Here is a 14,589-nt window from a genome sequence, read left to right as displayed (position 1 = left end):
ATTATGCAGATAAAATATCGTCGCTTAAGCAGATAACAGTAAACACCAAATCGGACGATACCAAAAGAATTGATATGGATAAGGATAAGGATGGAGATATATGTATATTAACTTTATTTTTTTTTATACAGGACGTAGGAAGGTTTAAAATTAGAAGAGCAATCAAAAGGAGCAGTGTAATACTCAAAAAGATGCTCGATATATTATATGGTGTAGCGCTCCTCCTGATTCTGGTACAAACTCATGGAAAATACAATGCAGTTTTGAAAATGCTTTGAAAACTGAACGACTAGACTAGTAATGCTTGATTCTATGCGTCAGAAAAAATGTGTCAATTTTTTCATTTTGTGCAAGGGTAAAAAAGTATAAACTTACAGCGAAAAGTGCTCCTCCCAAATTGGATTTAGTGTAGCGGGCTTAACAGATGAGTTGTAACGATGTGAGTTCTTTGATTCCAAGTACAGCGTAACGAACGGATCAGATAAGCCGTTTGAGTCCTTTGATAGCAAATTCTCGGCCTTTATAATCTCGATGTTAAGTCTAACATTTGGCGGTTCTTTCCGTCTGGCGACATCGGAAATTTCCAAATGCGTCGAATTCGGTATTTTGAAAGCGTCTTGTACGAATCCAACAAGACTTTCTATGCGTCCTTCGTTATTTTCGCATCCAATATTATTATAAATTTCAAATAAAATTTCTTCATACAAATCTTCAACCTGCAAGAAAGATTTCAGTTAGCTAGTTAGATTAAGTGTAGTATCATAGTTTCAATAAGCGCGTTAACCAGCCAAATTTATCATGCATCCTGTTTTATATTAATGTCTTCTGGTGAACGCCTCTGATACAGTTCTTAATATAACACTAGTCAACACGATTTTTCCTCAAGGAACAAAACGAACTTTTTCTTAAAGATTTGGGGCTTAGAAATGGTTTGATGATATTTTTTTTTTTCTTGGCAGAACTTTTTTTTGAAGAATTTTTGAAAACTGGTATTTTTTTTTAAGCTTTTTTCAGAGGTAGCGCTTGTTTTTTTCACATAGCTCTAGTATCTTACGTCTGGTTATAAAGAACTTTGCTATTTTGAAAAGATAATTAAAACAGCTAGAAGTTAAGCCCAAACACTTTGTGATTACAGCTTACCGTCTGGGAAATATAAAGCATTGAAATGCAAAAATGATGATTTTTGTGCGGTATTTTTTACGAAATTTTGACTTTAAAAACTCAGGAAAAGTCGAAAAAAAATTATATTCTGTGTCCTCTATTTTTTTGTGCATAGGTGTATAGGTGCATTAATTTGGCGTCGTTCAAGGTATCGCTCATTAAAATCTATGAAGAGACTTTGGAGCTAAAATTCGTTAACCAAACCTAAAAAATGAAAAAAATGAACAAAAAATACATTTTCGATGGTTGCGAGCGAGCTCAACTGCCCATTGAAAAATGTCAAAATTTCGTAAAAAATACCGCACAAAAATCATCATTTTTGCATTTCAATGCTTTATATTTCCCAGACGGTAAGCTGTTATCACAAAGTGTTTGGGCTTAACTTCTAGCTGTTTTAATTATCTTTTCAAAATAGCAAAGTTCTTTACAACCCGACGTAAGATACTAGAGCTATGTAAAAAAAGCAAGCGCTACCTCTAAAAAAAGCTTTAAAAAAAAATACCAGACTTCAAAAATTCTTAAAAAAAAAGTTCTGCCATAGAAAAAAAACCATAATTCTTGAAAAAATTTTAAATCCCCATATCTATCAGAAAAAGTCGGTTTGGATCCTTGAGGAAAAAAAAAGTTCGATTTTGTCGAGTAGTGTAATCAGCCCAGAACCTATCGATATTGGTAATAGTAATCAGATCCGAAAAGACACCTCGCGAACAGAATCAGGGTTTATATTCGTATGAAACAGATAAGACATTTTTTCGGTCAAACACTGTTTTCTAGGCTCTGTTTGGAAGGCAGTGCTCAAATCAACAAAAAAAAGATCGGTATATACTGGTAGAGTATCCGAGGTATTTGCTTTTATTGCTGGTATGTTTCGACCCCCCTCGAATGTTATATCAATTTGATATATTTTGCCAGCAAACACGAAGATGTTTTGATGTTTTCACCAGGTCCCGACGGAGTTCCCGGCTGTGTACTTAGGTACTGTGCCGACGCTCTGTGTGGACCCTTGCTTAAACTATTCACCCTATCCATTAACTCTTCATGCTTCCACCCGCCCCAGCATTTGACTCTGTAAACCACTCCCTTCTAGAACAAAAACTTGACCTTTTAGTGTTTCCGCCCAATCTTTTCAGATGGATTTCCAGCTACCTTCGTTCTAGGTCTCAAAGAGTCCTCTTCAAAAACTCATTCTCTTCACTTATTAAGGTTACTTCTGGAGTACCAGACGGCAGCCATCTATGCCCCCTACTTTTCACACTCTTTATTAATGACCTTCAGTATTAACAAACTATCGAGTACCCATTTATGCGGATGATCTTAAACTCTGTAGTGTCGCTTGAAACATCGATTTTGGGAGCCACCGAAATTAAAATTTCCCTAGGCGAATGTGGTAGCTTATGCTAGCGCCCCTAGTGGTCATAATCGGCGGTGCAAGGTGGCAACGATCGGGAGTGAGAGTAGTGTAGCTACCTATTTATGTTAATTATTTGGAAATGGCGGATGCGGCACTTTCGCTGTTATCAGGGTCTGGTAGGTGAGCCCAGCGACGGTCATGTTCTTTTCTATGCTCGCTCCCACCCGAAGAGGTTACGTCCCTAGTACAAATAAATTAAATAGCGACTACCTTAATCCGCGCCGAGGTCAACTCACAGTGTTTCTGCCGATATTTAAAATAAACCAAGATCGAAGCAATTATAAAGTGAACAAAAGTGTGGAGCAGCAACTAGATACAAGAGTGCCAATCGCCAATAAGCGGTAAGTCGGCCAGTTTTTATTCCAGTAGAATTTGTTGGGCAACCATTTTTTTTGTGTGCAATTGCAGAATTGGCACTTAGTGCAATTTTGAATTCGAATTGCCCAGTACATCGCTGTAGAATATGCAGTTTTACAGTTTTTTTGTTGTCGTTCCCTTTTTGATTAATTTTCGTAAGTGTCTCTCTCTTCCCGGCCACTTATTAGTAATCGCCATGTTGATAATGAGAGCCTAAGTAAAAAGTGCATAGAGAAGAGAGAGAAGTTCGCTACTGAGAGGGCGAAAAGAAAAAAGAAGAAAAATTTTATAGCGCAGGCCTGTATGCCGTTGGGTTTCTCTCCCCCTTCTTGCTTGATGTGTTTTTTTCTTTGATTTTGTTTGGTGTTACAGCAATTATAGCCGAGTCGTCGCATCGCATCGATAAAAGCGCTTTTGGAGATGGATGAGAGTGAGTACGAAACACCATTACTTATGTCTTTTGTTATACATGCATAAGGGTATCAGAGAGAAGAGTGGGAGAACCCAAGTTCCAGATGAGTTGGAACCGTAATAGTACCCCTCACAGTTTGAAAGCCACTGTATGTGCCTTGTAAGAAAAAGAGCACAGTATAAGTAGAACGGCAACATACAAAGTGCAGTTTGACGGTCTCGATTGGAGAGCGGTTTCAATGCGAACAATTTTAATAATTTTGGCGAAGCTTTTATATATTTTGATTTTATCGCTTTTTATTTAGATAATTATTTTTACTAATATTTATAACGTTTATTTTTATTTTTATATTTATATTTTATATTTTTATCTAATATTATTGCAACCCAAAATTTTTTTTGATAGCCACTACCTTTGGTCATTATCTGCGTAGATTTTGAATTTGAATATTGTTGAATTCCTAGTGTTTAGAGTTTTTGCGTTAGGAAAATGAAAATCTGTCTAGAATAAATAAGTTGAAATGAATTGTAAGATGTTCTAGTTTGTTCGTGATGTGGGGAGCCATGCCTCGCGGTAGTATGGAGCTAGGTTAAAGAAGTGGTTGTTTTTGGGATCATCGGCCACTTATTTGGTCTTGCGGCTATGATGATCATGGTAGGGAGGGCAGTCTGCTGTCGTATCAACATCAACGCAGCATTACGACCACACCTCAGCTGGCTCAAGAATATCAGGCCGAGTAATGAATATCAGTGCAATAATTAGTCAATTTTCCCTCGTTTCCTTATCTTTATGTTGGTTCTGTGTAGTCGATCTTGTGTTTGGAGTTAAACCAGCACGCGAATTTTTAATATAATTGTATATGTACAATGCGAGCAGGTAGCACCGTGGTCTTTCTTAACCCCCCCCAGCCGACGACAATAGAAGCCGGAACAAGCGCGTGCTCCGCTGGTCGCTACACTAACATCAGCTCGTTGTGTCAACATGTATCTATGTTATATGTTACAGTTTAATTATATATATTATAATTATATTTGGCGCCCAACGTGGGGCCCGAAGCAGCCTTCTGGCTGGCCCCAACAGATAGTCTTCAATTTATCAACTACATCTGATAACATAATTTCAAACACATGATCGTTTTTTTTTTGTCCTATTAACTGTCTCGAGTTCTATGGAAGTACCTAAAGCTTCAAGTTGCTTTAGTGCCCTAGACTTTAGTGAAGCAGTTGACCCATGCGCTTTATAGAGAGTTTCTGGACGCGTTATAGCTTAAATTGGCTATAACTCCGAAATCTATAGTTATAAAGTCATTTGAATCCCTGTGTGATTGTCCGCATAGCAGATGAGGCGTTGTTTATTGGTTATACGTGGCGAAAGAGCTACGGCCATCCCGTTTACCTTGCTATGTGACACTCATACCCTACCGTTGCACTTTGGAATTGTGATACTTTCAAATATAAGTTCACTCCCAAGGCAACCTATGTTTTCCCGCTATCACTGTTGTTTCCTATAGAATATTGTTAGCAGGAGTTAAGTGAGCTACCCTTTTTGTTACCACTAACCGCTTCAATTTCGTTCTATACTATTTTTGTTTTGTTTTCTCTCGTATTCTCTTCTATTTTGACTAGCACATACAAGATAAGCTGATACAAACCGTTACAGCCATATGAAAACGATCGCATGGCCCCCATACATTTTTATGAATATTTTTTTTGTTTTATTTTTTTTGTTTTATTACCGACTAATCTCAGCATTATTAATAATAAATAAACTCAATTACTCGATTCGAGAGAAATGCCTTGTAACCGGAGCCCAGAAAAGTTCATTAATCTGAAAGACACTGAGACGCTTTGCTATTTGTGTTCGAAAAACATTGTTAATAAAGATCTAGCATTGGTGACGAGTTGTGGTCACACCTTCCACCCAGAGTGCTTTAATTCAGCCAATGGTCAAAGAAAACGTTGTCCAGTGTGCAAACAGGCCATAGAAGTAGGAAGCTCAACGTCCATATCAAATCTTAACACCGCACGGGCATCAACTTCGAATTATAGAGCACCTTCAGTCGCTCAGTCACTTCTTACTAGATCGAAAGCCAAACAAATCGAAGGTGCAACCATGTCTGACCCTGCAAATGATCAGGAGAATGTAGAGGCTTCCACCCCGTCTTCGGCTAACAGAGCTACGAGGGACGTATTGCAAACTGTATTGGCTGGCACGATCTCAGCTGAAATGGCAAAGCAAACTCTAGCTATGACCTCAGCATTGGCCCAGTTAACCGATAGATTAACACAAGCTATTAGTCTAGGCTTACAAGCCAGTTCGACTGCTTCAGCTAGAGAGGGATCTCCAATCGGAATCGAACAGATGCCAACAGTGACACACGTTGAGCAGCAGAATCTTCAGCAATTGTTGTCCAATTCACAGTCTCATTCAGCTTCTGTTCAAGCAGGGGAATCTGATCGAAGATCCAGTCAGACTCCACTAGCTTTTGAGGTGCGTCCCGACCGCATAAGTCAGATAATGGCAAATTGGAAGTTGCGATTTAACGGGAAGGATTCGATGTCTATAGATAACTTCATTTATAGAGTCGAAGCCTTGACCCATCAAACCCTGAATGGGAATTTTGAATTGGTTGCTCGCCATTCTAGCAACTTATTTGAGGGCAAGGCTAGTGAATGGTACTGGAGATACCACAAAAGTGTATCTCAGATTCGTTGGTATGACTTGTGTTTGGCTCTAAAAGGGCAATTTAAAGATTCTCGCACTGATCGCATAATACGTACTGAAATCGAAGAACGTAAACAGCGTTCCAATGAATCGTTTGACGATTTCTACAGCGTGATCGCCTCCTTGGCAGATAAGCTCACACACCCATTGTCAGAGATGTCTTTATTAGAGACTTTACGGGCTAATCTGCTTACTGAGGTTCAGCAAGAAATTCTGTATGAACCGGCAACCACAATTGCTCAATTGCGACATCTTGTGCGAACCCGAGAAATTTTTATGCAAACGGTACACAAACCTTCCGTGGCCATACCGAAGCCAAAATATCGGAATATTAGTGCGGTAGGGCAGCAAACAGACTACGTTTCTGAATCGGAGATTTCGGATAATGAAGAGTTGGATTTAGCTGCCATTGAGGCTTCTTGTTGGAATTGTGAGGCGAAGGGCCACCGTTACCAGGAGTGTTTAGCAGAACGGCGAGTTTTCTGTTTTGGCTGCGGAAAGGCTGACACGTATAAGCCTAACTGTCGCCGTTGCAGCTTAAATTCCACAAAAAACTCAGCAGCGCGTGCACCGCAGAGAAGTGCACGCAAACAGTTTGTCTCGAAGGGGACGAATACCGATTAGATGGTACTCAACAAATGTTACATAAACTAATACCGGCCACGTCAAACCACCCTGATTTAGAACCTTTCATTGATCATTATACTCCCTTCCAAAAGATAACTCGTTCCCGATTACGTAGAATCGCCTTTAATCGTAAAAATAGGTCTGAACGCAAGATGCTATTAGAGACGGTAATTGGGAAACTGCATGATTTACGACCGTATGCTCAAGTCACCTTACTAGGTAAAACAGTTGTTGGATTGTTGGACACGGGAGCTTCGGTGTGCTGCATTGGCGGACAGTTTGCTAAAGACGTGATAGAGACAACAACCTATAAGCGGTTGTCGGCCTCAGTGAAAACGGCAGATGGTAAATCGCAGGACATAATTGGTCGCCTGACTACTGAGGTAGACTATCGAGGCGAATCCCGGAAGATTACCTTCTTCCTAGTCCCCTCCTTGTCTGGAGACTTGTATCTAGGTATAGACTTCTGGACGGCATATCAATTGCTTCCAAATTCCCTCTTAATTGAACAGCTTTCTGCTTCGTCTTTGAGCGACCCTTTCAGTAGGTCATTAACTGAACAACAACAGCAATTCCTAGCAAAAACTATGCGCCAGTTTCCTTCGTTCGCTATAAAAGGTTTGGGACGCACTACCTTGATATCGCATTCGATTGATGTGGCGGACGCCAAACCAATTAAGCAGCGACATTATCCCGTTTCACCCGCAATAGAAAAATCGATGTACGACGAGTTAGATCGTATGCTGAGTCTGGGCGTCATCGAAGAATCGAACAGTAGTTGGTCCTCCCCAGTCGTGCTAGTGCGCAAGCCTGGCAAAGTTCGATTATGTATTGATAGCAGAAAAGTTAATGACCTTACAGTAAAGGATGCTTACCCCATGCCACTTATTGATGGTATTCTGGCAAGATTACCCAAAGCCGAGTTCATTACGAGCTTAGATCTTAAAGACGCCTTTTGGCAAATACCTCTTGATATTAAATCGCGCGACAAAACAGCCTTTACTGTTCCTGGTAGACCCCTTTACCAGTTTACAGTGATGCCATTTGGGTTAACCAATTCACCTCATACCATGTCAAGGCTCATGGATAAAATTATTCCAGCCAACTTGCGTAATGAAGTTTTCATCTACCTGGATGACCTCTTGATCGTGTCTGACACCTTTGAGCGGCATATGGAAGTATTGGGGATGGTAGCTAACCAATTAAAGATAGCCAATTTGACCATAAATGTGGAAAAAAGTCATTTCTGCCGGAAAGAGGTCAAGTATTTAGGCCACGTAATTGGCAATGGCACCATTAGTACCGATCCAGAGAAAATCCTAGCTATTACCGACTTCCCGGTACCTCGATCGATTAAGCAAGTTCGTCGTTTCCTTGGCCTAACTGGATGGTATCATAAATTTATTCAGAACTACGCTGCACTAGCGGCCCCTTTAACTGATACCTTAAAGCAGAAGCGTAGTTTTGGTTGGAGCGAAGAAGCCCAAAAGTCGTTCGAGTTGTTAAAAGAACATATGAGTACAGCTCCGGTGTTACATAGCCCGAATTTTAACATACCCTTTAGCATACATTGTGATGCAAGTAACACCGGCGTAGGAGCCGTTTTGATGCAAAACACGGAGAATAATGAGGAAGTTCCTGTAGCCTTTATGTCCCGGAAACTAAATAAATGCCAAAGAAACTACACAGTTACCGAAAAAGAGTGTTTAGCGGCAGTTTTAGCGGTTAAGAAGTTTAGGGCATATATCGAAGGACAAGAGTTTAGCATTATTACAGACCATGCGTCGTTAAAATGGCTAATGACCCAAACGGATCTCAGTTCCCGGTTAGCTAGATGGTCCTTAAAACTTCAAGGCTTCCATTTTAAGATTCAGCATCGGAAAGGAAGTCAAAACATAGTTCCCGATGCTCTTTCACGTACAAATACAGAAGACCTATCGTCATTAGTTATGGCCAGTATTGTAGATCTTCAGTCCGAACAGTTTAAGTCGCTTGAGTACGTATCCCTCAAAGACAAAATTGAAGAAAACGCGACCAAAACTCCCGATCTGAAGGTGGTAGACGGTTACATTTATCGACGAGCCGAACACGCTGCCAAAGAAAAAATAGCTGACGATTTGTGTTGGAAGCTTTGGATACCCCGAGGATTAGTCGAAGAAGCCTTAAAAGATGCTCATGAAGACCCACTAGCATCCCACTGTGGTATAAATAAAACTCTAGAAAAACTTAGACGGTTTTACTATTGGCCAAGTTTGGTGTCCGACGTAAAAACTTACATAAACAAGTGTCATGTGTGTAAGATCACAAAGTATCCCAATCGCACCCTGCGACCTCCGCTAGGGAACACTGGTCAGTCTGATAGGGTTTTCCAGAAACTTTATGTCGATTTCCTTGGACCTTATCCCCGAAGTCGTTCTGGTCATATAGGGATATTTATCGTGTTGGACCACTTGTCTAAGTTTCCTTTTCTAAAGCCAGTAAAAAAATTTACTGCGGATGTAGTCACACGATATCTGGAAGAAGATGTGTTTCACTGCTTTGGTGTTCCTGAAACAATCGTTTCGGACAATGGGGTGCAGTTCAGGTCAGAGATTTTTAACTCTCTACTGAAGAAATATCACATTGTTCACACTTATACTGCTTTATACGCTCCGCAGGCCAACGCATCAGAACGAGTGAACAGATCAGTTATAGCTGCAATAAAGTCCTATGTTCGCCCTGATCAAAAGAATTGGGATGAGCAGCTCAGTAGCATTTGCTGTGCTCTACGTTCCTCAGTCCATTCCGCTATAAATACCACTCCATATCGCCTCGTCTTTGGCCAGCACATGGTAGTCGATGGAGCCAGCTACAAGCTTTTAAGGAAGTTACAGATGTTAGAAGATCGTACGGTACAAGTGAGCAAAGAAGATTCGTTTGACCTCATTAGGCACAAGGCCAAAGACACAATGCACGCCCAACACTCTCGAAATGAAAGGACGTATAATTTACGTAGTCGGGAGGTGTCATTTAGCGTAGGTCAGGAGATATATCGCCGGAACTTTCAGCAAAGCAACTTCGCCAAAGGCTTCAGTGCGAAACTGGCACCAGCTTTTATAAAAAGTCGGATAAGACGGAAGCTGGGAAATTGTTATTACGAGGTTGAAGATTTGCAGGGTAAAGTCATAGGAAAATTTCATGCAAAAGACTTAAAACAATAACTTGCTATAAACAGGTTCAAGCGAGGATCCCACTTTTGGTGTTGTTCCCCCAAAGTGTGATTTTGGTAGGGGGGAAATTGTAGTGTCGCTTGAAACTTCGATTTGGGAGCCGCCGAAATTTAAATTTCCCTAGGCTAGCTTATGCTAGCGCCCCTAGTGGTCATAATCGGCGGTGCAAGGTGGCAACGATCGGTAGTGAGAGTATGTTGAAGCTACCTATTTATGCTAATTATTTGGAAATGGCGGATGCAGCACTTTCGCTGTTATCAGGTTCTGGTAGGTGAGCCCAGCTACTGTCATGTTCTTTTCTATGCTGGCTCCCACCCGAAGAGGTTACGACTCTAGTACCAATCAATTAAATAGCGACTATATTAAACCGCGCCGAGGTCAACTAACAGTGTTTCTGCACCATATTTAAAATAAAAAAAAAAAAGCGAAGCAATTATAAAGTGGATAAAAGTGTGGAGCAGCAAATAGAGACCAAGTGTAAATAACAAGAGTGCCAATCGCAACTAAGCGGTAAGTCGGCCAGATTTTATTCCTGTAGAATTGTTGGGCAACCATTTTTTTTGTGTGCAATTACAGAATTGGCACTTAGTGCAATTTTAAATTCGAATTGCCAGTACATCGCTGGCTAATTAGCAGCTGACGCCTATTAACTAAAAGAGATCGTTTCGCCGACTAAAACCAGCAACAAAGCTGCTGGCAGGCAGACAGCTGTGTGGGAATTCGCCGCATTCTAAGATGCGCGACTAAACAAAGATAAGAGCTCTCTGCAATTTGGAGACGATTTAGTGGGAAGTCGCACCTCCGAGATCATCGACGGGACGGAGAAGCTGCGGACGTTGGTCCGAAACACGTCGGGAAAAGAAAATACCTTTTTTTCGTTTCTTAATTTGCCTCTATTGTCTTTTCGTAGCAATAAGTTCATAGTGATAGTGCATAATTGTATACGAGTGATCCGCATATAAGATCATAAGTGTAGTGGAAAGGTCAGAAAAATATTTTTTTTTCCGGTAGAATATGCAGTTTTACAGTTTTTTTGTTGTCGTTCCCTTTTTGATTAATTTTCGTAAGTGTCTCTCTCTTCCCGGCCACTTATTAGTAATCGCCATGTTAATAATGAGAGCCGGAGTAAAAAGTGCATAGAGAAGAGAGAGAAGTTCGCTACTGAGAGGGCGAAAAGAAAAAAAGAAGAAAAATTTTATAACGCAGGCCTATATGCCGTTGGGTTTCTCTCCCCCTTCTTGCCCGATGTGTTTTTTTCTTTGATTTTTTTTTGGTGTTACAGCAATTACAGCAAGTCGTCGCATCGCATCGATAAAAGCGCTTTTGGAGATGGATGAGAGTGAGTACGAAACACCATTACTTATTTCATTTGTTATGCATGCATAAAGGTATCAGAGAGAAGAGTGGGAGAACCCAAGTTCCAGATGAAAGGGAACCGTAATTGTACCCCTCACAGTTTGAAAGTCACTATATGTGCATTGTAAGAAAAAGAGTACAGTATAAGTAGAACGGCAACATACAAAGTGCAGTTTGACGGTCTCGATTGGAGAGCGGTTTCAATGCGAACAATTTTAATAATTTTGGCGACGCTTTTATATATTTTGATTTTATCGCTTTTTATTTAGATAATTATTTTTACTAATATTTATAACGTTTATTTTTATTTTTATATTTATATTTTATATTTTTACCTAATATTATTGCAACCCAACATTTTTTTTGTGATAGCCATACCTTTGGTCATTATCTGCGTAGATTCTGAATTTGGATATTGTTGAATTTCGAGCGTTTTAGAGTTTTTGCGTTAGGAAAATGAAAATCTGTTTATAATAAATAAGTTGAAATGAATTTTAATATGTTCTAGTTGTTCGTGATGTGGGGAGCCATGCCTCGCGGTAGTATGGAGCTAGGTTAGAGTAGTGGTTGTTTTTGGGATTATCGGCCACTAATTTGGTCTTGCGGCTAGGATGATCATGGTAGGGAGGGCAGTCAGCTGTCGTATCGACAGCTTGGGAGAACCCAAGTTCCAGATGAAAGGGAACCGTAATTGTACCCCTCACAGTTTGAAAGTCACTATATGTGCATTGTAAGAAAAAGAGTACAGGTGAACATACAAAGTGCAGTTTGACGGTCTCGATTGGAGAGCGGTTTCAATGCGAACAATTTTAATAATTTTGGCGAAGCTTTTATATATTTTGATTTTATCGCTTTTTATTTAGATAATTATTTTTACTAATATTTATAACGTTTATTTTTATTTTTATATTTATATTTTATATTTTTACCTAATATTATTGCAACCCAACATTTTTTTTGATAGCCATACCTTTGGTCATTATCTGCGTAGATTCTGAATTTGGATATTGTTGAATTTCGAGCGTTTTAGAGTTTTTGCGTTAGGAAAATGAAAATCTGTTTATAATAAATAAGTTGAAATGAATTTTAATATGTTCTAGTTGTTCGTGATGTGGGGAGCCATGCCTCGCGGTAGTATGGAGCTAGGTTAGAGTAGTGGTTGTTTTTGGGATCATCGGCCACTAATTTGGTCTTGCGGCTAGGATGATCATGGTAGGGAGGGCAGTCAGCTGTCGTATCGACATCAACGCAGCATTACGACCACACCTCAGCTGGCGCAAGAATATCATGCCGTGCCATAAATATCTGTGCGATAAGTAGTCAATTTTCCTTTGTTTCCTTATCTTTATGTTGTTTCTGTCTAGTCGATCTTGTGTTTGGAGTTAAACCAGCACGCGAATTTTTAATGTAATTGTATATGTACAATGCGAGCAGGTAGCACAGTGGTCTTTCTTAACCCCCCCCCAGCCGACGACAATAGAAGCCGGAACAAGCGCGTGCTCCTCTGGTCGCTACACTAACATCAGCTCGTTGTGTCAACATATATCTACGTTATATGTTACAACTCTGTGTCCAGAATAAAGACATTTCATTTCACTCTCGCTTGCAATCCGATCTCAATAACTTTCATTCATTGTGTTGTGCAAATATGTTACACCTAAATGCCTCGAAATGCAAAGTAATGACAATTCATCGCTCTAGCCCCTTTTTGGCCCCTTAAAGCCTCTGCGGTGGTTCTCTTGAGAGAATTACCTTTGTTGATGATATTGGTGTTAAACTAGCCACCAAGTTAAAGTTTTCTGAACACATTTCTACCATGGTAAATAAGGCCATGGGTGTGCTTGGGTTTAATAAGAGGTGGTCAAAGGAATTTGACGACACCTATATAACGAAGACTCTCTACATCTCGCTTGTTCGTCCGATTTTAGAGTACGGCTCTTGTGTATGGTGCCCCCAGTACAAAGTACACCAGGACCGTATAGAATCTTAACTGGCCTTAACTGGGATGCAGGTGTGAGACCGCCATCTTACCCTCGTAGATTGCTGTTAATAAACCTTCCAACCTTAGTTAGTCGTAGAAAAATGCTTGGTGTGATGTGAGCCCTGACTTGTTGAGCCGCATAAACTTTACGATTCCCATTAGATCTACTAGAAACTTCATTCCTTTGTACCTTCCGCTTTGTAGATCGAATTATTCCTTGCACGAACCATTTACTTTCCTTGTCATCAAGCACCCAAATCAAAATTCAAGACGCACGTCTGCTTCATTGCGTCTATTCCGATATCGATAGCAGACGCGCCCAGTGTAAAAAGGCTATAAGTTTAAATTTTTGCCTGAGATGAATTTTTGATTTATCGTTAATCGATATCAAACGTGGTCGTACATGAAAAAGTTGTATGTATGTTTAATTCATAAAACTCCAAACTTTTTTATGCAACTGACCATTTGGTCCTATTACGACAAGAAGTGACTTAGACCAGAAACATAAATAGCACCCCTCGTAAAAACAAACAAAAAATATTAGAAATTAATTACAATATATAATAAAACAAAATAGATAACTTAAATAATAAATGCTAAAAGAATAATAATATTAATAAAAATGAAATATATAAATAAATCTGCGTAGCTCCATTAAAAACGAGAAGGAACGTGTGAGTCGCTTCTGGGGACGCGACTCTACTTATACCCGTACTCAGTCAACATATACATTTTTGAACATATAATTATTTAGAATTAAAAAAAAAACATTTTACATTTTTTTGCTACATCTGTTATCTACATATACTATTTATATTATACATCTAACATGTATATTCTACATGTACCATTTAGATTCTACATCTCCTCCGCTAGGGGTTGCTCGTGCACTGAACGCTGCAGAGTGTGCTAGCGAGAAGGAAAATGAGTTGCGTTGTCGTTTGCTGGAGGGAGCAGGGGAAGCATCTGAAAATTCATTTCTACATTCTGGCTATAATTATGATCCGATCTGATTCAGATTCGGCAGTCTGGTAAATATGGATATTCTCTACGATACTGAGTTTTTAGTTTTATCGTATCTTAAAAATTGTGCCTGCCACAGATTTTCGCTCTGTGTGGGGGCGGAAGGGGGCGGGACGAAATTTTGAAATACACTTGTAGCAGTGTGATATCACATGAGTCTGGAAACCAAATTTGGCTTCTCTAGGTCTTATAGTCTCTGAGATCTAGGCGCTCATCAAGACGGACAGACGGACAGGGGAACGGACATGGCTATATCGACTCGGCTATTGATGCTGATCAAGAATATATATACTTTATGGAGTCGGAAACGTTTCCTTCTCTGCGTTAC

General features: G+C 39.8%; 1 protein-coding gene across 6 annotated transcripts in view; it reads right to left on the bottom strand.

Annotated features, from left to right (window-relative positions):
• The window catches only part of LOC111075283 (protein unc-13 homolog 4B), a 75,068-nt gene that overhangs the window by 41,970 nt on the left and 18,509 nt on the right, over nucleotides 1-14,589 (bottom strand). For 5 of the 6 annotated variants that reach the window (XM_022368452.2, XM_041593653.1, XM_041593654.1 and 2 more), the window contains one exon: nucleotides 376-716. In XM_022368452.2, the coding sequence (XP_022224144.2) occupies nucleotides 376-716 (341 nt within the window). Of the gene's footprint in view, nucleotides 1-279; nucleotides 311-375; nucleotides 717-14,589 lie in introns of those variants that run through there. The other variant, XM_041593655.1, reaches the window with a different exon arrangement.

Source organism: Drosophila obscura, unplaced genomic scaffold, assembly GCF_018151105.1.
Source record: "Drosophila obscura isolate BZ-5 IFL unplaced genomic scaffold, ASM1815110v1 contig_192, whole genome shotgun sequence".
Taxonomy (NCBI): Eukaryota; Metazoa; Arthropoda; class Insecta; order Diptera; family Drosophilidae; genus Drosophila; species Drosophila obscura.
The sequence above is the reverse complement of the archived record's forward strand: the minus strand, read 5'-3'. Positions and strand labels throughout refer to the sequence as shown.